The sequence below is a fragment of the Rhineura floridana genome, chromosome 8 (genome assembly GCF_030035675.1).
Source record: "Rhineura floridana isolate rRhiFlo1 chromosome 8, rRhiFlo1.hap2, whole genome shotgun sequence".
NCBI classification, from domain to species: domain Eukaryota; kingdom Metazoa; phylum Chordata; class Lepidosauria; order Squamata; family Rhineuridae; genus Rhineura; species Rhineura floridana.
The window spans coordinates 17,780,793-17,805,340 of record NC_084487.1 but is presented as its reverse complement, the minus strand read 5'-3'; the positions used below and the strand labels follow the sequence as shown (position 1 = coordinate 17,805,340).

General features: G+C 43.6%; 1 protein-coding gene across 2 annotated transcripts in view; it reads left to right on the top strand.

Annotated features, from left to right (window-relative positions):
- BCAT1 (branched chain amino acid transaminase 1) overlaps positions 1-24,548 on the top strand; it is an 85,615-nt gene that overhangs the window by 23,822 nt on the left and 37,245 nt on the right. For both annotated transcript variants that reach the window (XM_061638430.1, XM_061638431.1), the window contains exons 2-3: positions 196-264; positions 23,928-24,128. In XM_061638430.1, coding sequence (XP_061494414.1) covers positions 196-264; positions 23,928-24,128 — 270 coding nt within the window. The remainder of the gene's footprint in view (positions 1-195; positions 265-23,927; positions 24,129-24,548) is intronic.

Sequence of the window (24,548 nt, the reverse complement as noted above, 5' to 3'; positions counted from 1 at the left end):
AAAATATGCTGCCTTGTAATAAGATGGACCATGAAGACTGTAGATCTCCGGTAGCTTTTTAAGTCTTGTTCAAAGCTATTTTCTTTTTGAGTGTACAGAACATTCACTGAACAGGTATAAATTACTCTGCAACATACTTTGCTTTTGTTGTAGCCCCTGTTGTTAAAATCGGCATTGTCTCTTGGTTTCTTGCAGGGTTGTCAAAACGACTGCGCAGCTGGATGCATGGGGGCAACCGCAAAACATGCGATTGAATCTTTCAAGGTATGTTGTTTGCTCAAGCAAAAGTGCCTGAAGCAGTTCCCTACTCAATGCAAAACATTGTCTTTAAAAAGCACGGAGATGGGCTCAGTGCCAGTGTGGAGAATTATGGATATATATTAACATTGCAAGCTCGGTGGGGTGGGGGTAAGATGAAGGCTGCATCTGCACTTCCCAAAATAGATCCAACACAGGCTCCTCTATCGGACCTGATTCTGGATCACTTAAATATTGAGGTTTCTAAGGATGAACAAAACAAGCTCTAGCTCCTTCACCTTCCTTTTTTTAACTTGATCCTCTTTGTGCATGTTAAAAGCGAACCCCAAAGTTTGCAGAAATACCACAGGAATATATATATATATATATATATATATATATATATATATATATATATATATATATATATATATATATATATATATATATATATATATATACACACACACACATACATACATATACACCCTACAGGGGGGACTCTAGAACATCCCAGTGAAGGCTGAGCATGCTCAGTGGCCAAACAGAATGTTGATTGTTAACAGGGAGGTGGGAGAGAAAACTTGGGAGGAGATGGGATGGAAGTATCCTGGGAGAGGGTATACCTGGCTGGAATCTTGTGTTGCAGATGTTCTTCCCTGTCCCTTTCACACACACACCCTTCCTGGCCAAAATATATGAAACGCAAGTAGTGCTGCCTTTACTAGAAGCTAACGAACCAACAGCAGATGATATCAAAGGGAATCTCAACTGGTTTGCCTGTGCCCAGATGTCAGCTGTCTCATTTTCCTGCCTAGGAAGTTAGGGTTGACTCCAACTAAATTCAGTTGACTGGAGAATTGCATTTGCAACATTCAGAGAAGTGTGAATTTTGAAGAATAGACCTAACTTGATACTGTCCATTAATTTCAATGGGTCTACTCCTAGTATGACTTGAATTGGATTCAACCTTTAGAATTATTCAGGGGTACCCCATGAAAAGAAGAGAAATCCTCCTTTGTGATCTCTTATTCCTGCCAGTGCTATCTTCAAAGGGGCTGTTGCTGTTTCCCCAGATTTTTTTCTCCCTTTTCTTTTCATGCATATGTGTAACTCCTTCTGACACACACACACACACACACACACACACACACACACACACAGGGAGGGGTGTGTGTGTGAGAGAATATTCATAGACGTGAACTGGGGTTGGAACACCTGCAGAATATAGTTATGTTACTATTTATATCCAGTTTTTCTGTTACAAAAATTAAGTGACTTAAAATATTATTTGGGGGGAGGCCTGTGTTAAAAAAAAAAGAAGCAAACTTAAAAAAGAAACCCACCTTTAAAAGAATCAGTCATTTTAGAAGGTCAAAAAGGCAGCAGTATTTAAAATTTCCACCATGAACTATTTTATTTTATTTTATTTAAAAAGGATGAAACAGAAAGAGTGCTTCCATACAGCGGCGGCTCAATTTGCAAACGGGTTATTGAGATATTGCAAACAGGTAGTCAGCTACAGGGTGGTATTTTGGTTGGTTTGTGTTTGCTTATTGGATTTCTCCCCCAGAAAGGGTAAACCTGGATTAAATGGGAGGAAATACAGGCTGGCATTCTGATGACAATGTCATGTGGAGCTCCCATCTCATAATAAACACCTGTCTGGAAGCATCCAGAATCCCAAATTTAAAAACTAACTGGAGTTTTAAAAAAAGGTCTTTATCAACTGTCTGGAAATGGACAGTCTGAAGAGGTCCGAATATGACTGATGTTTTTTTTTTTTTTTTTTTTCAATAATTTTTATTCAAATTTTCATAAAACATACAAGACGAAATCATAAAACATTCAAAGACAAAAAACAAAATCAAAAATAGTTAAACAAAAAAAAAAAAATAAATAAAAATAAAAATAAAAATAAAAAATAAAGAGTAAAATATTGACTTCCCATTTGTCAAAGATCAGATCAGTTATAAATCTATAATATATAACAATCCTGTCTCTTAAGTCATATTATAAAATCACTTTCCTCCAATAGTTATCTTACTTAATCATCAAATCTCATAAACATTACTTTATTCTTTCCACAAAAAGTCAAAGAGAGGTTTCAATTCTTTAAGAAATATATCTATCAATTTTTTTTTCCAGATAAGCATATCGATTAATCCATCTCATTACTAATTATGATAATCTTATTGTCATAACCATAGTCAAAATAAACATTTCAATTAATCCATCACATCAGAATCTGTTAGGTTCAGTAATTTCAGTAGCCATTGTTCTATTATCCCTATTAGTTCCATTTTCCATCTTCCATCTTCAGTAGTCTTGTTAAGTCCAGTAATTTCAGTATCCAATCTTCCATTATCAGTATTCCATAATAATCTTGCTGTCAAAGCCATAGTCATATAGTAAGAGTCTGATGGGAATTACCTCTATCCCAAATATTTTCTTGCCATCCATTCTGAATAGGTTGCTGAAATACTGCTGTAAAATCATATCTCTGTTCTTTTTTTCAAAATACACTGGGTCATCTCTTGAAAGTTTTTCCATTGTCACATGGCTGCAGTTAATTCCATAGATTTTCTCTATATTGGGCTCCATCACGTCATTCCAGTCCAAAAGATTATCCATGCCATTGATAACTTTATCTCTAGAATCTTCATTAATTTCTTCAGAGATAACATTGAATTCCAAACAATAGATTTTATTTCTAAAGTCCATAGACTCCAAATCTTTTTCCTGTTCCACGTTTGTTCCAATCTCCGGGGTCTCCTCTCTCACAGGGACCCCTGTTCCAGTCTCCAGGGTCTCCTCTCTCACAGGGACCCCTGTTCCAGTCTCCAGGGTCTCCTCTCTCACAAGGACCCCTATGTCTTTAATCTCCTGTGTCTCCAAACAATAGATTTTATTTCTAAAGTCCATAGACTCCAAATCTTTTTCCTGTTCCACGTTTGTTCCAATCTCCGGGGTCTCCTCTCTCACAGGGACCCCTTCCAGGGTCACCTCTCTCACAGGGACCCCTATATCTTTAATCTCCTGCGTCATTTTACTCAATTCAATTTTCAACTCCTTACAACCCTGTCGCAGGTTTTGTTTCGTTATCTCAATCTCATCCATTATTTTCTGAAACATAGTTATTTCCAGATTCTCAGCCACTTTCTTAATTGCCATTTTAAAAGAAAAATATAGGAAAACCACTTCTTATTTCAGCAACAATTGGGTTAATACTCCAAACTTGGTGACATCACAGTATAAACAGAGCAGACAGCCTTATCTCTCCATAGTTAAGTAAACAAAATGCAGTTCCCAGGATCGAAACAATTAATGGCAGTCGTCAGAAAACAGATTCGTCAAAATAAAATAGACCAAAAAGAGAGTAGTCTCAGACAATATAATATTCTTCAAAATAAAAATCTGGAATAGAAATCCCTCTTCTGTGTATATCTTTAGAATGCAAATCCAGGACAGCTTTTTGCAACAAAAACAGAGATAAGCTATTAATTAGTGCGTAGCAGAGAGAAGTTATGGCTCCCCAGTGAGATGTCAAAAACCGATCAATCTGGCAAATCTCTTTTAAACAGCAACAATTTAAGTCAAATAAAAGAAAAATATAGAAAGAAGGGTGCTTGCCTGTTAGTGCGTTCTCTCTTAGAAGATAAGGTGAACGTTCGCTTTATCAGATAGAGCTTGCTGTTGAAAATCCGTCCCACCTTCGTCGGCTGGACCTCGTCCCATAAATTAATGAGATCTGGTCGTCCCAACAAAAATAGGCTTTGAGGTTAATCTCTTCGTTTCTCCCTACCCGGGAGAAGTTTAATCAGTCAAAAAAAAAAGAAAAAACTGACTGATATATCTGAATAAGCTTCTTTTGAGGCAGGAGCCCGTCTCAAAAGCAGGCACAGGCTAAGTCACCCTTCCCGGAAGTCCCGAATATGACTGATGTTAACATCTGTTTTGTAGTATTTGTTATGCTATTTTTACGTAGCATTTGTTTAAACCTTTTAGATTTTACCTGCACTCGCATTTACTGTGGATAGTGAAGTTACTGAGTTATACTGGAGCTCTTATTGTGTTTTTATTTTATGGATTTTTAAAAAAAGAGCATTGGTGACTTTCATTTTAAATTTTGAATGGTTTATTCTGAAGGCATTGCTTGTAATGTTGTAAGACCCCTAGAGAGCCAGTTGGGCTGTCCAGGCATGTAAAACATGACTTAAATCCTGCAATAATTGCCAGTAACATCACGACAATAATACTAGTACGTAGTCTGTTTTCCAGAGTACCTTGGCAATGGGAGAGGGGGAGGGGGAGGAGGAAAGTCACCCCGGCATAAGTTAATTTTTTCTTGCAAAAGCTCACTCTGAAACCATGAAAGGGGCTGCTTTTCACAGACACACAAGGGATGTTATAGCTGTGTCCCACTCCAACGATGATAGCTCTCCTGCTATCATGGAGAACGATGGTCTCGGGGAAGGAGAGCATCCAGCTGAGGAAGAGGGGAACGATCCCTTAGAAGGGACCCATTCCTTGGGGGATGAGCAGCTATCCTCTCGTGCCGAGGATATATCTCCAGGGTGTGGAGGGATCCTTGTAGTGGGTGATTCGATCATTAGGAACATAGACAGTGGGGTGTGTGATGGGCGTGTAGACCGCAAGGTGTTTTGCCTGCCTGGTGCGAAGGTTGCGGATATCGCCCGTCGTTTAGATAGTTTGGTAGACAGTGCTGGGAAGGAGTCAGTGGTCGTGGTGCACGTTGGCACCAACGACATGGGGAAATGCAGCCGTGAGGTCCTGGAAGCAAAATTTAGGTTGCTAGGTAGGATGCTGAAAGCCAGGACCTCCAAGGTGGCTTTCTCTGAAATGCTACCAGTTCCACGCGCAGGACCAGCCAGGCAGGCCCAGCTTCGCAGTCTCAATGCGTGGATGAGACGATGGTGTCGGGTGGAAGGGTTCGGATTTGTTAGGCACTGGGGAACATTTTGGGACAAGCCGGGCCTGTACAAAAGGGACGGGCTCCACTTGAACCAGAATGGAACCAGACTGCTGGCACTTAAAATTAAAAAGGTAGCAGAGCAGCTTTTAAACTGACTGAGGGGGGAAACCCGACAGGAGCTGAGAAAGGTCTGGTTCGGAATAAGCCTCCCCCCTGGGATAAAAACCAAAGAAATGATGAAATTTTAAAAGGGGTAGGCCTAGAAGTAGGCATTGTGAGAGCAGGGGCACAGGATATAAATTCAGAAGAGCAAAATTACCACAGGCCTAACCACAAGTGCCAAAGACACTTGAAGAGAGACACTGCTTACAAGTGCCTGTACGCTAATGCTAGGAGCCTGCGAACCAAGATGGGAGAACTGGAGTGCTTGGTCTTAGAGGAGAGCATTGATATAGTGAGCATAACCGAGACCTGGTGGAATGGAGAAAACCAGTGGGATATGGTTATCCCTGGATATAAACTATATCGGAAGGACAGGGAAGGACGTATTGGTGGCGGAGTCGCTCTATATGTGAAAGAAGGCATTGAATCCAGCAAGCTCGAAACCCCAAAAGAGGCAGACTCCTCCACAGAATCGTTGTGGGTGGTGATACCGTGCCCCAGGAGGGACTTAATACTGGGAACGATCTATCGTCCCCCTGATCAAAATGCTCAGGGAGACCTTGAGATGAGATATGAAATTGAGGAAGCATCCAAACTAGGAAATGTGGTAGTAATGGGTGACTTCAACTACCCGGACATAGACTGGCTGCATATGTGTTCCAGTCATGACAAAGAAGCAAAGTTTCTAGATATTCTAAATGACTATTCCCTAGATCAGTTGGTCATGGAACCGACCAGAGGGACGGCAACCCTGGACTTAATCCTCAGTGGGGACCGGGACCTGGTGCGAGATGTAAGTGTTGTTGAACCGATTGGGAGCAGTGACCACAGTGCTATTAAATTAAACATACATGTAACTGGCCAATTGCCAAGAAAATCCAACACGGTCACATTTGACTTCAAAAGAGGAAACTTCACAAAAATGAGGGGATTGGTAAAAAGAAAGCTGAAAAACAAAGTCCAGAGGGTCACATCACTCGAAAATGCTTGGAAGTTGTTTAAAAACACTATATTAGAAGCTCAACTGGAGTGCATACCGCAGATCAGAAAAGGTACCGCCAGGGCCAAGAAGATGCCAGCATGGTTAACGAGCAAAGTCAAGGAAGCTCTTAGAGGCAAAAAGTCTTCCTTCAGAAAATGGAAGTCTTGTCCGAATGAAGAAAATAAAAAAGAACACAAACTCTGGCAAAAGAAATGCAAGAAGACAATAAGGGATGCTAAAAAAGAATTTGAGGAGCACATTGCTAAGAACATAAAAACCAACAACAAAAAATTCTATAAATACATTCAAAGCAGGAGACCATCTAGGGAGACAATTGGACCCTTGGATGATAAGGGAGTCAAAGGTGTACTAAAGAACGATAAGGGGATTGCAGAGAAGCTAAATGAATTCTTTGCATCTGTCTTCACAGTGGAAGATATAGGGCAGATCCCTGAACCTGAACTAACATTTGCAGGAAGGGATTCTGAGGAACTAAGACAAATAGTGGTAACGAGAGAGGAAGTTCTAAGCTTAATGGACAATATAAAAACTGACAAATCACCGGGCCCGGATGGCATCCACCCGAGAGTTCTCAAAGAACTCAAAGGTGAAATTGCTGATCTGCTAACTAAAATATGTAACTTGTCCCTCGGGTCCTCCTCCGTGCCTGAGGACTGGAAAGTGGCAAATGTAACGCCAATCTTCAAAAAGGGATCCAGAGGGGATCCCGGAAATTACAGGCCAGTTAGCTTAACTTCTGTCCCTGGAAAACTGGTAGAAAGTATTATTAAAGCTAGATTAACTAAGCACATAGAAGAACAAGCCTTGCTGAAGCAGAGCCAGCATGGCTTCTGCAAGGGAAAGTCCTGTCTCAGTAACCTATTAGAATTCTTTGAGAGTGTCAACAAGCATATAGATAGAGGTGATCCAGTGGACATAGTGTACTTAGACTTTCAAAAAGCGTTTGACAAGGTACCTCACCAAAGGCTTCTGAGGAAGCTTAGCAGTCATGGAATAAGAGGAGAGGTCCTCTTGTGGATAAGGAATTGGTTAAGAAGCAGAAAGCAGAGAGTAGGAATCAACGGACAGTTCTCCCAATGGAGGGCTGTAGAAAGTGGAGTCCCTCAAGGATCGGTATTGGGACCTGTACTTTTCAACTTGTTCATTAATGACCTAGAATTAGGAGTGAGCAGTGAAGTGGCCAAGTTTGCTGACGACACTAAATTGTTCAGGGTTGTTAAAACAAAAAGGGATTGTGAAGAGCTCCAAAAAGATCTCTCCAAACTGAGTGAATGGGCGGAAAAATGGCAAATGCAATTCAATATAAACAAGTGTAAAATTATGCATATTGGAGCAAAAAATCTTAATTTCACATATACGCTCATGGGGTCTGAACTGGCGGTGACCGACCAGGAGAGAGACCTCGGGGTTGTGGTGGACAGCACGATGAAAATGTCGACCCAGTGTGCGGCAGCTGTGAAAAAGGCAAATTCCATTTACATTTTCATGTGAAAAAGTACTTTTTAATATCTGTCCTGAATCTTCCAGCATTCAGAGTCATTGGATGCCCACGCGTTCTAGTGTTATGAGAAAGGGAGAAAAACTCTCTGTCTATTCTTTCCATGCCAGGCATATTTTTTATACACTTCTATCAAGACATCTCTTACTCTAAGCTAAGAAGCCTCAAATACCACAGCCTTTCCTCACAGGGCAGTCACTCCACACCTTCGATCATCTTGGTTGCCCTTTTCTAAACCAGTGTTATCGTTAAAAACTGAGAGAGGTGGGGAAAGGATGTGGTCAAATAAAGAGAAGGCAGCTGAAAAACTACATGTATTTATTGCATTTGCACCCCACCTTTTCTCCAAAGAGACCTTGGGGTTGTAGTGGACAGCACAGTGAAAATGTCGACCCAGTGTGCAGCAGCTGCGAAAAAGGCAAATTCCATACTAGCGATAATTAGGAAAGGTACTGAAAATAAAACAGCCGATATCTTAATGCCGTTGTATAAATCTATGGTGTGGCCGCGTTTGGAATACTGTGTACAGTTCTGGTCGCCTCATCTCAAAAAGGATATTATAGAGTTGGAAAAGGTTCAGAAGAGGGCAACCAGAACGATCAAGGGGATGGAGCGACTCCCTTACGAGGAAAGGTTGCAGCATTTGGGGCTTTTTAGTTTAGAGAAAAGGCGGGTCAGAGGAGACATGATAGAAGTGTATAAAATTATGCATGGCATTGAGAAAGTGGATAGAGAAAAGTTCTTCTCCCTCTCTCATAATACTAGAACTCGTGGCCATTCAAAGAAGCTGAATGTTGGAAGATTCAGGACAGACAAAAGGAAGTACTTCTTTACTCAGCGCATAGTTAAACTATGGAATTTGCTCCCACAAGATGCAGTCATGGCCACCAGCTTGGACGGCTTTAAAAGAAGATTAGACAAATTCATGGAGGACAGGGCTATCAATGGCTACTAGCCATGATGGCTGTGCTCTGCCACCCTAGTCAGAGGCAGCATGCTTCTGATCTTGCACTCGGGTCCTGCTTGCGGGCTTCCCCCAGGCACCTGGTTGGCCACTGTGAGAACAGGATGCTGGACTAGATGGGCCACTGGCCTGATCCAGCAGGCTCTTCTTATGTTCTTATGTTATGAATAGATTAGTTTTTTGATCATCTCTCTTCTTGTTGTTGCTGATGACCATTGTGTTTGTCCTGAAACAGCTATTTTTTTCATGGAATCAGCCCGTTTCTTCTGATTCGTATCCAAGGTCACTGCAGTGTATATGTTCGTTGTGTGTCTCTGGGTGGTCTGTTTCCTTTTAGTTTAGGCCAGGAGTAAAAACAAAGTGGGAAAATGCAGTCGGAATAAAGCAGCACAGAGGACTCATCTTGAGGTCACATCCATACCATGGGTGGCATTCAATGCTAATCCTAGTCGGCGAAGGCCCATTGAAGTTAATAGGCATGGCTAACTTAGGTTCAATGATTACAATGGGTCTAATCTGAGTAGGACCTCGTTGATTTGGTTGATGCTTTGATTTGGATTCCTGCATTGAGCAGGGGGTTGGACTCGATGGCCTTATAGGCCCCTCCCAACTCTACTATTCTATGATCCTTATAGGCCCCTCCCAACTCTACTATTCTATGATTCTATGAATACTACCCCGTATATTTAAAGCACATGGCTTCCCCCAAAGAATCCTGGGAACATAGTTTGTTAAGGGGGCTAGGTACTATAGCTCTGAGAGGCAAAAACTATAGGATTATTTGAGGGGAAACCATGTGCTTTAATGCTGGAAGATTTGGGACAGATAAAAGAAAGTACTTCTTTGCGTTGCCCATAGTTAAGCTTTGGAACTTGTTCCCAGAGGAGGCAGCGATGGCCAGCAACTTGGAGGGCTTTGCAAAAGGATTAGCTAAATTCATAGAGGATAGTAGCTACTAGCCATGATGGCTGTGCTGTGCCTCCACAGTCGAAGGCAGTATGCTTCTGAATGTCAGCTGTTGGAAACCACAGGAAGGGAGAGTGCTCTTGCGCGCAGGTCCTGCTTGCAAGCTTCCCATAGGCATCTGGTTGGCCACTGGGAGAACAGGATGCTGGACTAGGTGGGCCATTGGCTTGATCCAACAGGGTTCTTCTTATGTTCATATGTTTACATATATGGTGTATATACAGATATAATTATTGTTAAACCTGTTTCAGTCCCCGTCTGCACTATAGAGTTAAAGCAGTATCATACCACTTTAAACAATCATGGCTTCCCCCACAGAATCCTGGCAGGTGTAGTTTGTGAAGAGTGTTGAGAGTTGTTAGGAGACCCCCCCTTTCCCTCACAGAGCTACAGTTCCCAGAGTGGTTTAACAATCATTCCCTCTTCCCAGGCCACTCAGTTAGTAACTCTGTGAGGGGAATAGGGGTCTCCTAACTAGTCTCAGAGCCCTTAACAAATGACAGTTCCCAGAGTTCTTTAGCTAAAGCCTTGATATTTTTAAAGTGGTATAATACTGCTTTAACTCTATAGTGCAGATGGGGCTTGATGGGCAGCAGTTCTCCAGGATTACAGGCCAGAGTCTTTACCAGCCCTACCTGGAGATGATGGAGATTGAACCTGGGACCTTTTACATGCAAAGCAGTTACTCTTCTCCTGAGCTACAGCCCTCAATGCAGTCTTCCCTGATGTTCGGACCCCAGATGTTGTCGGACTACAACTCTCATCACCCATTGGCCACGTTAGTCTTCCGCCTTTTTAAAAGATATAGTAGAAACTGCTAGTGTCTTGGGATGTTTAGCCAGGATGACTAGTACTGATGAACATTCTGTCCATATGAATTGCCAGTATCCATTTTCCAATCAGGACCACCATGTAAAATCTGAAATCTAAGGATTTATATTCTGTGCTGACTTTCTTCCAAGAAGCTCAGGACTGTGTGCATGATGTCGTTCCCTTTTTATCTTCACAACAACCTGGTGAGGTAGGTTGGACTATCCTCTGAGCTTCATACCCAAGGAGGGATTTGAATCCTGGGCTCCCCAGTCCATGACCACAGTGGATAGGTGAGGGGGATGGAGGAAAGAGAGCAAGGGAATGATCAATGTTTTTGCTACCTCACTCTTCATCCTCTGATCTTGCCCAGTTGGCCCGCCCACCTGTCAAACGTGGTCCACAGGTCTATGTGGAGGAGATTTCCCCATCCCGGGTTTCATTGATGGGCAGCGACTCTCAAAGGTTTGAGGCAAGAAGCCCTGGAGATGCTGGGGATTGAACCTGGGACCTTCTTCATGCAAAGCAGATGCTTTGCCACCAAGCTAGCTAGGGTAGACCTAAGTTGGGTGACCGGGCAGAGCAGGTCGATGAATCTGCATAAAGAGCACCACCCATAGAGCCATAACTAGTCAGTGTGAAAAGCAGAGCATCCATCAAGAACATTCTAAATACTCTACAAGAGTCGGAATGCCTCTTCGCTGAATTTCTTTTTCTCTTGCTGAACGAAGGGAGCATTTTAAAGCTGGGGGGGGCAGGGGGGGAGAGAGAAGCAGGCCAAGAGAAGGAGCGGATGACCCCCAGGAACAAGCCCCTTCCCCCCAAAGCCAGGTCACTCTAAAGTCTCAGCAATAAGCACTACTGTGCCTTATGGCCCCATTACTTCATAGAAATGCAGGCTCCGGCAACAGCCGAGTTTTTTGACTGATAATCTATTCCCTGCCTCCGAGAACCTGTCATTCCAAGTGATGTCGTAACATAAAGATTCCTCAAAGCTTACAGCCAATCTGCAAGTGTTGTTCCCCACCCCCACGCCCTATTCAGCTGTCTTGGTGATTAAAAAATACAGAACAGGAAAACCCCCGAAGAGCTAGGTGCTTTTTTTTTCTTTTGCAACATAATGATCCATCGTGCTGCCTGCTGTCTGAATTTTGCAACCCCCTATTACTCCTTGCCGGATCCTCTTGAATGTAGCCTGGCAAGTATTGCATTCCAGGCTTGTTTTGTTTTCTGTGTAGCTCTGCCTGCTGGCTGAAGAATGGCTTGCCACTTTCTGTGTGCGATACCATTCTGTGCTGTGAAATGGGTGGAAAACACCGCTTCACCCCCAGCTTGGGACCGCCTTCCTTGAAGTATTGCCTTCCACCATGCATGCCCACTCAGCTGTTTTGATCTGCAGAGCGTTTACTTTTAGAAGTGCTGAGTAATGTTCTGCATTTGCTAAGAGTCAGAGAATCATAGAGTTGGAAGGAGCCTATAAGGCCACTGAGTCCAACCCTCTGCTGAAAGTCAGTCTTTCAGTGTGGCAGAACCTGCTTTGGAACCCCTTCGCAGGCTGTCTTGCTGTACTGTTTCATGTGCCTGCTAAAACGTAAAAAGAAAATTCAGCAAGTCTAACCAAACACATTATTTAGTTATGTATACTGTTTGTTTTATTGATAATTGTCTTATTTATATGGCTTAGAGCAGTGGTTCCCAACCTGGGGGCCGGGACCCCCAGGGGGGCCGCAAAGTAATCCAGAGGGGGCCGTGAATGGTAAAGAAATGAATTATTTATTAATTTTTTTAAAAAAGTATTCACTCCTACACTGTCTGCTTTCCACTGCCGCTGCAGATGACACCTCCCCCTTGGTCCAAACAAGAGGGGAGCACCAGAGCGTCTTTCAGGCGCACTAAGGGCAGGCATCTGCCTATAAAATACATGGCAGATGCCAAAGGAGGCTGAGGGTGGAGCTACCAGGAAGAAGAGGGGATTACTATCACTGATTCCTGTCTCCTTGCACTGCCGCTACTGGCAACACCCTTACTTAGAATGAGAGGAGAGGGCTTTTTGTGAAGCAAAAAGAAGCAAGGCTGCAAAGAAAGGCTGCTTTCCCCCTTCCTTCCTGGCAGCCAGCCTGCCTCCCTGAGGGGAGGGGGTCACAATTTCTTTTCAGCTGATAAAGGGGGTCCCGTGCTCATAAAGGTTGGGAACCACTGGCCTAGAGGGTGTTGTTTTTTTATTCAGCGGGCACCTTATCTATGTCACCAAGCTTAGGCACTCAACTAAGAAAATATCTTTCTCTAATCGTCAATGATACCTGATTTTAAATTTTTACATGATTGTTATGGTATACACGTATGATTGTTGTAAAGTGCTTTGATTTTTTTTATGAATATTTATTTAGTTAGTTAGTTATTTGATGTATATCCCACCCTTCCTCCTGGCAGGAGCCCAGGGTAGCATTCGAATATTTGTATTTGAATAGCTGTATACAAATATTTTCTAAATTAAATGTTTTTCTAAAAAAATAAAACCATGCTGATTATATTACCTAGATTCTATAGTACGGATGGGGGAGAATATCCGCTAAATCAGACTTCATACTGGATTCCGACTGAATTCATCAGTCCACTATCTTTTTGGACCGGCACTGATTTGGACCGGCACTGATTTTGGACCGGCACTGTTTTCTTGCAGGGAGTTCCACAAGGGCAACATTGAGACAAAGGAGGATGAAGTTGACAGGCAGGGGCATTCCCTGGGCAGGTTGCAAATAATAGGTAGGCCTGTGAGACATCACTGGCTGAGGACAGGCTGAGGCTGGTGGGGCAGTTCTCCATTTGCCCTAATGAACCAGCCTCCAATGCTTTTTTCCTTTTCTTATGGCGGTGTTGGTAACCCCTTCAAAAAATGCCCAAATGGGAGCAGCAAATTCTAGCAGGCAGCACAGAATAAGAGAACTGTTACACTTCCGGATTAAATGGAAAGCCACAAAATATAGCCTTAGCAGGTGTTTGTGGTCAACCCCGGGAGGCACCCCCACAGGGTACAATGCACTTCAGTTTAGCTGTGCCTGCTCATGTTACTGAACTGCTGTAACACCAGCACAACGTTTTGTATGCACTTAATACTCGCTGGCTCCGTGGGTGTCCCTGAAAGCATTGCGCTCACATGGAATTTGATGCTGGGCACAGAAATTCGACATAACAAGAATTTCCGCAGCAAAACCAAACCAAACGCTTGGGTTGTAGTTAGTAGGCCCTTAAGGCAATATCCTATGCACTCCTCTCATTAGTGCAAGGATTTCTATTTGCATAATGGAACTCTTCCCCCTCCTTCCCCCATATGTACCCCATACCCCTCCCCAAGTCTGCTCCAGGGGTTGGAGGAACCCTCAGAACAGATTTAGTGGGCATGCTGGGAGAGGGGAGGGAAGGGAAGTTCTGTTGCACAGGCAAAAGTACTGATGGAATAAGTGCATTGAGTACTGCCCATTGAAATTAATGGACCCAATTAGTTATGCAGATTCATTTCAGTGGGTTTACTCTGAGTAGGACTTAATGTTGGATACAACTCCAGGTTTTTAGCTGTTACAGCTGTGAAGGTGAGCTTGGAAATGAACAGACAATGATTAGGTCTCAAGAAGGCAGCGATTTCCAGTATGGTGTTTTATTTATTTATTTTATTTTTATTTTTAAATATTTCTATCCTGCCCTTCTACCCTATAATAGGGCACTCAGGGCGGCTTACAAAAATAAAATCAAACATACATAATAAAATTGTAAAAACTAAATTCACAAAAACATTAAAATAAATTAAAATACATAAAATACAATATATATTGAAGGCGTAAAATCAGTGACAGGCTCTACCTTCAGTCCCTCCCAAAGGCTCTCCAGAACAAGATCATTTTCAGAAGTCTCCGGAAAACCAACAGGGAAGGAGCAGAGCGGACTTCTTGGGGTAAGGTATTCCAAAGCTTGGGGGCCACAGCTGAAGAAGCTCTCTCCCGCGTGTCTGTTAGTCGAACATCTTTTATTCCAGGCACGCAGAGGAAACCAGAGGCAGATGACCTTAAATCCTGGGCAGGTACATATGGGCATAAGCGGTCCCTCAGGTATATTGGTCTAAGGCTGTTTAGGGCTTTAAAGGCCAGAACCAGCACTTTGAATTGGGCCCGGAAACAAATTGGGAGCCAGTGGAGTTGATAAAGCACAGGGGTGATATGCTCTCTGCGCCGTGCTCCAGTTAACATTCTGGCTGCTGCATTTTGAACCAACTGCAATTTCCGAACAGTTTTCAAAGGCAGACCCACATTGAGTGTGTTACAGTAATCAAGCCTCGATGTTACCAATGCATGTGTCACTGTGGCCAAGTCAACTGCCTCCAGGAACGGACGCAGCTGGTAGACCAGTTTGAGTTGGCCAAAAGCACTCCTGGCTACCGCAGCCACCTGATATTCAAGCAGCAGGGCAGGATCCAGGAAGACTCCCAAACTACGGACCTGCTCCTTCAAGGCGAGTGCAACCCCATCCAGAACAGGTTGCAACCCCATCCCTGATGCAGTTTTTCCCTTGACCAGCAGTGCTTCTGTCTTGTCTGGATTAATTTTCATTTTGTTAGCCCACATCCAGCCCTTCACATCCTTCAGGCATCAGTTTAGGTTGAGCACTCCCTCCCTGCAATCAGGTGGTAGGGAGAGATAGAGCTGAGTGTCATCAGCATATTGATGACATTGTACTCCAAATCTCCTGATGGCCTCTCCCAGCGGTTTTATATAAATGTTAAAGAGCATGGGAGACAGAATGGAACCTTGTGGTACCCCATAGGCCAATGACCAGGGGGTTGAGCAGTAGTCTCCCAGCACCACTTTCTGGGTCCTGTCCGTAAGATAGGACCGGAGCCACCGTAAAGCAGTGCCTCCCAATCCCATCCCAGCTAGATGGCCCAGAAGGATACCATAGTCCATTGTATTGAAGGCCGCCAAGAGGTCCAGCAGCACCAACAGGGATATACTCCCCCTGTCTGATGCCCGGCATAGGTCATCAAGCAGGATGACCAAGGCAGACTCTGTCCCATTGCCAGGCCTGAAGTCTGATTGAAAAGGGTTTAGATAGTCTGCTTCATCCAGGAAAACTTGGAACTGAGCAGCCACTACCCTCTTAATCACCTTGCCCAGAAAGGGGAGATTAGAGACTGGGCGGAAGTTAAGATCCGCAGGGTCTGTGTTTTGGTGCCCTTCACAGTCAATTACTCCATCTTCCTCTGATGACTGGCAAGACCTTCATAAATTATATAGGGACGTGGGAAGGTACTTTCTGCTGAGTCAGAGCATTGGTCTTTTTAGCTCAGTATTGTCTACATTGACTGGCAGCAGCTCTCTAGGATTTCAGGCAGATGTCTCTCCCAGCCCTATCTAGAAATGCTGAGAACTGAGCCTGGGATTTTCTGCGTGCAGAGCAGATGCTTTACCATTGAGCTACGCCGATAAAGCTGGGCATCCCATTCCGTTGCTTCTGTAGCCCAAATGCACAAAAGATGCACAACATGCACAAGAAGGAGGTATCAACCGGCTTGGGAGAACCCTGAGGTTTGTAGAAGTACAAAAAATGTTCAGGGGAAAAAATCCTAAGAGGGACACACACACAGAGCATCCATTGAAGACTGAGCATGACCATGGAATGCTGATTGGCGGTTGTGGGAGGGGGACAGAAAACCGAGGGAGAAAGGGGGATCAAATGGCGTGACTGGTATCCTGGATGGGAAGGACTCCACACTACAACATTTTGTTGCAGGTGCCAGGGTTTTTCTTCTTCCTTTTTCTTAACTTGCATTGTTGTGTTCATTTGCAAAATTCAGGCTGAAGGCATGCATAACCTTTTTTTGAGCAGTGAAACTAATCGAGAAGTGCCCTTTCTGCATTCAGTGTAACAATCCCTTTTCTCTGCAAAGTTGGCTCTGAAATTCGTTGTTCCACAAGCTTGAAATAGAACTTGAAACAGAATATGGCTGTGCTGGTTGGCTGGCCCGCTGTGATGTCACCAAGAAATCTCCCCCTCTCCCCACCCTCAGAATCCCTAGAGTGGTTTCATCCTTAAAAAGAGGAAGAAGATGCTTCCTTTTTCAGAATGCATAAGATGCCAAATGTATGGATAAATAAGATAAACAAATGAATGGTCATGTGGTGCTTTAAAAATAAATAAATAATAGGGCTGTTTTGAAAGCTGCTTGCCTACAACTTTAAGTGGTTTGGGTCAAGCAAGGCAGCTGGCTGAGCAAGCTTTGAAATTGCCAGTACATAAATTCTGTCATTCCCGTTGTGAAGCCATGAAGAAGGTTGGTTTCTACTGTAGCATGAGAATCCCCTCTTTTGATATCATTATCTTTTCAATTATTATTTTATTATTATTTATTAGATTACTTACCTGCCCTTCACTATATGAGGTTCCAGGGCAGGTTACAACACTTCAAAAATACAATTACAGTCAATATAATAGGGCGGGTCCCAAAATATACATCTGTTTTCATCTTCTCTTTTTTTTTTTTGCCACAGAATTAGTTGGGTTTCCTGCACCCAAATAGCTGATTTCTTTTATACTCAGGAATGGAGGATGCTGCCTTATACTGAGGGCACCTCCAGACTGGTGGTTTTGTTTTTGGCAGTCGTATTCTGCAACGTGTCATTGATGCAAAAATAGTGCTTTAGTGGTGGATTTATACTGGACCATCCACACATCATTCCACCTTTATTAGTTGTTTCGTGATGCTTTCCCAGTGTTACTGCTGTCTGGAGGGGGGTTCTTCCATGATTGTGCAAAAACAGCAAGCGGACGGGTGGGAGGAAACGAGAACATCTGTGATATAAAAATGTACAGGATTTCAGCAGGCAGTTACAGGGCACGTGATGGTTGGAAACGAAGAAATATGCCTGCCCCAGAAACTTTTGCCGGCGCAAACAGTGTTGAAAGCGGGATCACATATAATCACCTCGATGCCACCAGAAGCACAAATCATCATGAATACACAATAAAAAGGATGTCTGGAGGGACTCCTGAGTCAGTCTAATAGACTGGCTCAGGAGTCCCTCCAGACATCTAGCTCAGTATTACTGGCAGCAGCTCTCCAGGATTTCAGACAGTGGTTTCTCCCATCCCTACCTGGAGATGCCAGGGATTGAACCTGGGACCTTCTGCATGCAAGGCCGATGCTCTGCCACTGGGCTAAAGCCCTTCCCCGAATGTTTTTACTGCAGAATAGATACAGATGCTGACCAACTGAAATAGTTGTTGCATATGTACTTTTTGCTTAGAGATGTTTCAGGGAATTTGTTTTGGCATTCACATCTTGAATTCCCACCTGCTAAGGCTCCTCACAGGCTTCACGTAGTTGCACTGAATGCTGCCATGATCACACAGCCGCTTTTGTCCTTTTGGATCCACTGTTAGTTCCATAAGAACAGCATTTAATACAACATTTTCCTCTTTTGTCTGTCTGCCTACATGGAAGAGTTTGGTGCCAGTTTTGCATTTTGGCAAGTCAGCATTAACATTTCCTCAGAAAAATCTTGCATCAAGGAAATGAACCTGTTTTTTTCCCATCCTGTCCTTCCTTTTTTTAACTTTTGTATGCGTATGTGTTTTGATGCAGTATGAATGTTAACTCTTTATCTAGCTTGTAGTTCTGTGCTTACTTAGGACAGTGTGTGGTTGTGATTTTTAAAAATCACAATTCTGTCACAACAAGATTTGAATTGTATAAATTATGCAAATCTTAGAAGTCAGTGCATATTTGAACAAAAGAATTACCCTTTTGCTCAAGCCAAAGGTCTACCTGGCTGTCTGCAGCTAGGGCTGGTCCAGGAGTAATGCAGCCCATATACACAATGGTTTTACTACACATTCTACTCCACATTTCACTGCATATCACATACCTGATGTGTAATAAAAATACTCCTTGCAATTTGGCTGGATGATATAAGCAAGCAAATTATCCCTGGTTGTTAGAGACGTAAAAACTTGTGCATGTTGTGGAGAAAGTGGATAGAGAGATGTTTTTACTCCTTCATAATCTTAGAACTTGGAGACATCCAAGAAAGCCAAATGTTGGAAGATTCTGACAAAAGAAAGAACTTCTTCAGATAGCACATAGTTAAGTATGGAATTTGCTCCCACATGAAGTCATGCTGGCCACCAACTTGGATGGCTTTAAAAGAGAATTCGACAAATTCATGAAGGATAAGGCACTCAATGGCTGCTAGTCATGATGGCAATGCTCTGCTGTCAGATGCAGGATGCCTCTGAATAGCAGTTGCTGGGAATTGCAGATGGGGAGAGTTGTTCTTGCACTCCGGTCCTGCTTGTGGGCTTCCCATTGGCATCTGGCTGGCCACTATGAGAACAGAATGCTGGACCAGATGGGTCACATTAGCCTTATCCAGCAGGCCCTTTTTATGTTGTTATGTTATCTTGCTCATGGACCCCAGGATTTCAGATTCAGCAACAATTGGAGCCCCCCCTTTCAACAATTGAGACCTGTCCCAGTTTGGAAATAATGGAGAGCGCTATTGAGTTTAAAACAGGCAGCAGATTTTTTCCAATATCCTTTCAGCTGTGCAAGAGGAGGAATGGGGAGCGTGGAAGCCCAGGACTCAAGCAGGCTTGTTCACGTTATGTCTGAACTGGGTCATCATAGCAAAATACCAGTGTGTGCGGTGAGTGCAAGATACTCTCTGTGTATAGTTGGCGCACTTTCTAGCGAGTGTATTCCTATTGCACACACTAGAAAGGGTTGCTGATGTTGCACGTGGCGATTTGCAAATTGCCGGCATGTTTGTTTGTTTTCTACACTGAAGTGCCATCACCTATAGAAAGCTCTTTGTGTTTGAAGCATCCTGAATAAAAAACAAAGCTAAATCAAAACACTTCCGAGAGACATTTACATGAACGTTTGATGTATAAGCATCCTGATCCTGCGCTTTGCAGACGACCCTCGGCCATGAAGTTAAGGGTAGGAGAAATTTTCTTAGGGCTGCTGAAATTGGAAATCAGAGCATGAGAGAGGAAGCAACTTTCCTAATGTCACCAGAACTTAGGAAGCTACCTTATACTGAATCAGAGCATTAGTTCAACTGGTTCAGTATTGTCTATATTGACTGACAGCAGCTCTCCAGGGTTTCAGGCAGGAGTCTCTCCCAGCCCTACCTGGAGATGCCAGGGATTGAACCTGGGACCTTCTGCATGCAAGGCAGATGCTCTACAACGGAGCTGTGGCCCTTCCCAAAGGTCACAGAGGAAACCTTTGCTGGAGCAGGAAATGTTAGCCTTGAATTGCTTCATGGTCTTCAGCCTGGGGCCCTGACAACAAAGACCCCTTTCTTCCTTCCTTTCCTCGCTCAAGAGGGATTTAGCCTTTTATCACAAGACACTTCTGAAGGTTGGCTTTACTTTTGTTTAGGCGGACCAGATAATAAAACCTAATGGTTGTTCCTAATTTCCCCAGACATTACCTAGGTTTTAAACACTCCAGGAGAGGCCCTTTTCCATGAAAGGTGGTCATGTAGCCTGCATTACCGAAGACAATAAGATTTGCATGTGCTAATTTATATGTACGGATGCATATTTAGAAATAATTATTAAAATTTAAATAGAACTGCAGTGCATTTCAACAGGAATGTTGGGGAAGATTGTGACCAGCATGCCTGCTCAGTGTGTTGTCCAGGTGCTGAGGATGGGTGACTTCAAAGTTGTTGCTGCTTTTCCTTCTCAGGGATCTCATGTCTTTAAACTGCACTTGGATTGGACAGCCCTTCTCACCGAGGACTCCTTCAAACATAGGACTGTCCTCAGGCAGCTCTTCAAATAGAGGGCTGCCCTCTGTACTGTAGGACACCTGAGCACCTTAGATGGGAATGGAAGCCTGTAGCTCAGTGGTAGAGCATCTTCTTTGCATGCAGAATGTCCCAGATTCAATCCTTGGCATTTCCAGATAGGGCTGGGAGAGACCCTAGTCTGTAATCATATGGAGAGCCCTGCTGGATCAGGCCAAATGCCCATCCGCTCCATCACTCTGTTCTCACTGTGGCCAACCAGATATTCAGCTTAGAAGCTGAAGCCGAGCTCAACAGCACTCTCTCCACCTGCGATCTCCAGCAATTGATATCATTACTGTTAATATTGTTGCTATAATAATAATTTGTATACCACCGTTCATTTTGAGAAGAAATATCAAGGCGGTTCACGGAAACAATAAAAGTCAACTCCAAAAAGTAAGTATGAAACCCATTATAAAAATGTAGCTACCTATAATTAAAACAGGAGGTACACGGCAGGAGATCAGGGGCTGCTTGTCGAAACAGGTGTGTCAAGAGCCGGCAGAATGCCAATTCCAGTTTCTTTTTCAGCAAGGAGAGCATTCCACAACGCTCCTGCAGTGGAGGTGGAACATAGCCATTGTGGCTAGTAGCCTTATCCATGACTTTGCCTAGTCCTCTTTTTAAGCCATCCAAGTTGGTGGCCATCACTGCCTCTTGTGGGAGCGAATTCCGTAGCTTGACGATGCGCTGTGAGAAGAGGTCCTTTCGTTTGCCTGGATCCTGGAGAGCCGCTTCCAATCATTGTAGACAATACTGAGCTAGATGGACCAATGGCCTGATTCAGTACAAGGCAGCTTTCTATGTTCCCCTCTTTGCTAAGGACTTAACGATAGGGTAGTTGGATGGGGAGATAGATAGTTTATTAAGATTTTATATATATACTACATAAATGGAACTGGACTGCCTTCAAGTCAATTCCGACTTATGACGACCCTATGAATAGGGTTTTCATGGTAAGCGGCATTCAGAGGGGGTTTACCATTGCCTTCCTCTGAGGCTGAGAGGCAGTGACTGGCCCAAGGTCACCCAGTGAGCTTCATGGCTATGTGGGGATTCGAACCCCGGTCTCCCAGGTCGTAGTCCAGCACCTTAACCACTACACCACACTGGCTCTCTATATACCACATAAAAAGGTTGTCAAAATGCAGTCTCAAGTGTGCCTCTCCCTTTCCTACTCCTTCTCTGCCTCTGGCTGCATACGCACCATACATTTAAAGCACATGACTCTCCCCCAAAGAATACTGGGAGCTGTAGTTTGTAGCCCTGTGCAGAGTAAACCACAGTTCCCAGGAATCTTTGGGGGAAGCCATGTGCTTTGAATGTGCCTTAAATGTATGGTGTGTATTCAGAATCTCTCTCATGTACATAGTAAAGCTGGGAATCAGGTTGCAAAACTGAGTGAAGAGCTTGCAGGTTTTGTTTTCTGCAGTGCCCATTTCATTTGTCACTTCCTGATAAACCCTGATAAGGCCTAAATGGCAAGAGGCAGAGTTATCTAAAGGACTCCTTCCTCCTGCATGAATCTGCCTGCCAATTAAAATTCTTCAGAGGCCATTCTCTAGGTGTCCCTCTTTCCCATAGTTTTGTGGGTAGCTACCGGGGAAGCAGACCTTTTGCAGCACCCAACTTATGGAAATTCCTCCCTGCATGTTTGCCCAGCACCTTTTTTCTTCATCTTTCATGCAACAGGTGAAGGCTATCCTATTCTCCTGTACTTTTGGGGATATTGGAGATCCTTTTTAAGTTAATATTTTCATCTTTTTATCTGCTGGCTCAGAATTGTATGTTGTAAATCACCTTAAATAAACAAATACTCAAAATGCAATACTCCAGCCTATAGCTCTATGAAATCTATAGGATAGGGCATTTGGGGTAACTTGAGATGGGCCACCATGTGGCACCACTGCCCACTCACTGCTAAAATGGCTGTTCAAGGGCCTAGTAGGGAGGACAGAGAGTGGTGGGCTGGAGAGGGGCCCTTCTTAGTTTCTGAGGCCCTCGGACAGTGCCCAGTTTGGCTAACTGCTGGTTTTTGCCCCAATGCAAAACTCCGCTGGGCTTAATATATGAGCAGGCATGTGTCAATAGCTCTAAGACCAGGCTCCTCTGAAGATCAGAATGCAGTGAGGCATAGCAGATGGAGATCAAACTGAAAGCAGTCTGTAGGCAGCAAGAACAGGTCTTCTACCTGCCGAGGCCAGCGAAGGGAGTCTTTATAAGGGTCAGAAAGTACCACCTGACCCATTCTGACCTGTTAGTGCAAACAGATTTCCTTGAATGTTTTCCTTGCAATTATCTTTTGGCTAGAGCTGAATGGTAGCACTCAAGCTCAAGCTCTGCATCATATCCCAAGGGACAGGGGAGAAATTAGTTCAGTTTGAAGTTTAGCATGAATCTAACCAAATGCACACTTTGGAATGGAAGCACAGCTGTTTGTCAAAATTTGCATTTCTTTGAATTTTGTAATAGTTCTCTGAAGCATGCATACAAAAATGCATATATTAGTGAAAAATTCATATAGTAGTAAAAATAAGGTACAAAACGCATTCTATTGGGGGAGGAATGCTTGAAAAATGAATATATTGGCCTCCGTCCTCTCCCCCACCCAAAAAAGTTGCATAAAAAGGTATATATTATTTATGGGGCCTGATGGACAGGGATTGTCCCATTATATTCAGCTGACTGAGCGTTCAGCAGCCTAGCACTGAAGCCCGGATAGCACCCTCAGTCCTAGAGAGCTCTGTCAGCCTGGTTCACTGTAGGTACAAAGTGCTGGCGTGGTATAGATGGTATAGAATATGACGGCTGGGAGTCCTAACTTGATACGCAGCCTGGTGCTTTACGCCTACCTTACGGGGCTGTGATTCCCAGACACGCACACACAAGCGTGTGTGACATCTTCACTTTTTATTTGTGTGCTCCAGAGAGATGTCAATGGGTGCTTCCAGTCTGTCACTATTTTGTGGGATGGATTCAAGTACATATTGAAATTTTAAGCTTGCACGGTTAAAGGGTATTAAGGCTTCTTGACACCCTAGCACAACAAATCCACTGTACAATAAATAAATAAATAAACATGGGCCTTTTGCGGTTGGGAAAGTGAGGGGGAAATGCACTGATAAGTCAGCCCTTAACCTTTGTTAAGCCTAAACCGAAGCAGGATGAACAAATGAATAACAGGAAGCTGTGGAAACACCCCACAAGCAAATCGGGATGAATGTTCAGTGTCATATGAGCCACCCAGTAAACAAATCAGAACAAATGATCAACAGAGACAACGTAGTCTAACCACTGCACAGGCCTTGTGCAAGCAAATCAGTATGAATGCTGAATCAAACATGATTCATCTGGAGGAGCTCCAAAATCATAATGTGCGGAACTGCCCTTAGTGTTTTGGTGTCATCTTTGAAATCTTGCTCTGGGATAATTTCAGTTTAATATCAATATAGCTTATCTGTTTTCATGTGTTGTTGTGGCTGTTGTTTTCTTCTCCCCAGGCTGCTGATCTAATCATCACCCCGTCTACGACTTTCAAAGAAAAGCCGGACCCAAATGGCCTGGTGTTTGGAACCGTTTTCACAGACAACATGCTCTTCATAGAGTGGTCGTTAACTTCAGGGTGGGAGAAGCCTCACATTAAACCTCTGGAGAACCTCTCTGTGCACCCTGCCATATCAGCTCTTCACTATGCCGTAGAAGTAGGTACAGCCACAGTATGAAAAGGAGTGATATTAATCATGTTTGTAACTTTTCAGTGCAGACTTGAACAGCAAGCTAGCTTCTCTCTTTTCCTTTTTCTCTCTGTATGTCTCTGGCTGCGTACACACCATACATTTAAAGCATATTTAAAGCACATGGCTTTCCCCAAAGAATCCTGGGAACTGTGGTTTTCGAAAAGTGCTGGGAATTGCAGCTCTGTGAGGGGTAAACTACAGTTCCCAGAATCCTTTGGAGTTAAGCCACATACTTTACATGTGTTTTAAATGTATGGTGTCTACCCAGCCTCTCTTTCTCCTTCCCATCCCACTCCACCCTCCACCCCCTTTCCGTAACATCCAGCCTGACCTGGTAAAGAATTTTGGAGATATCTAACACTTGCTCGCTATTTTGTGATATTT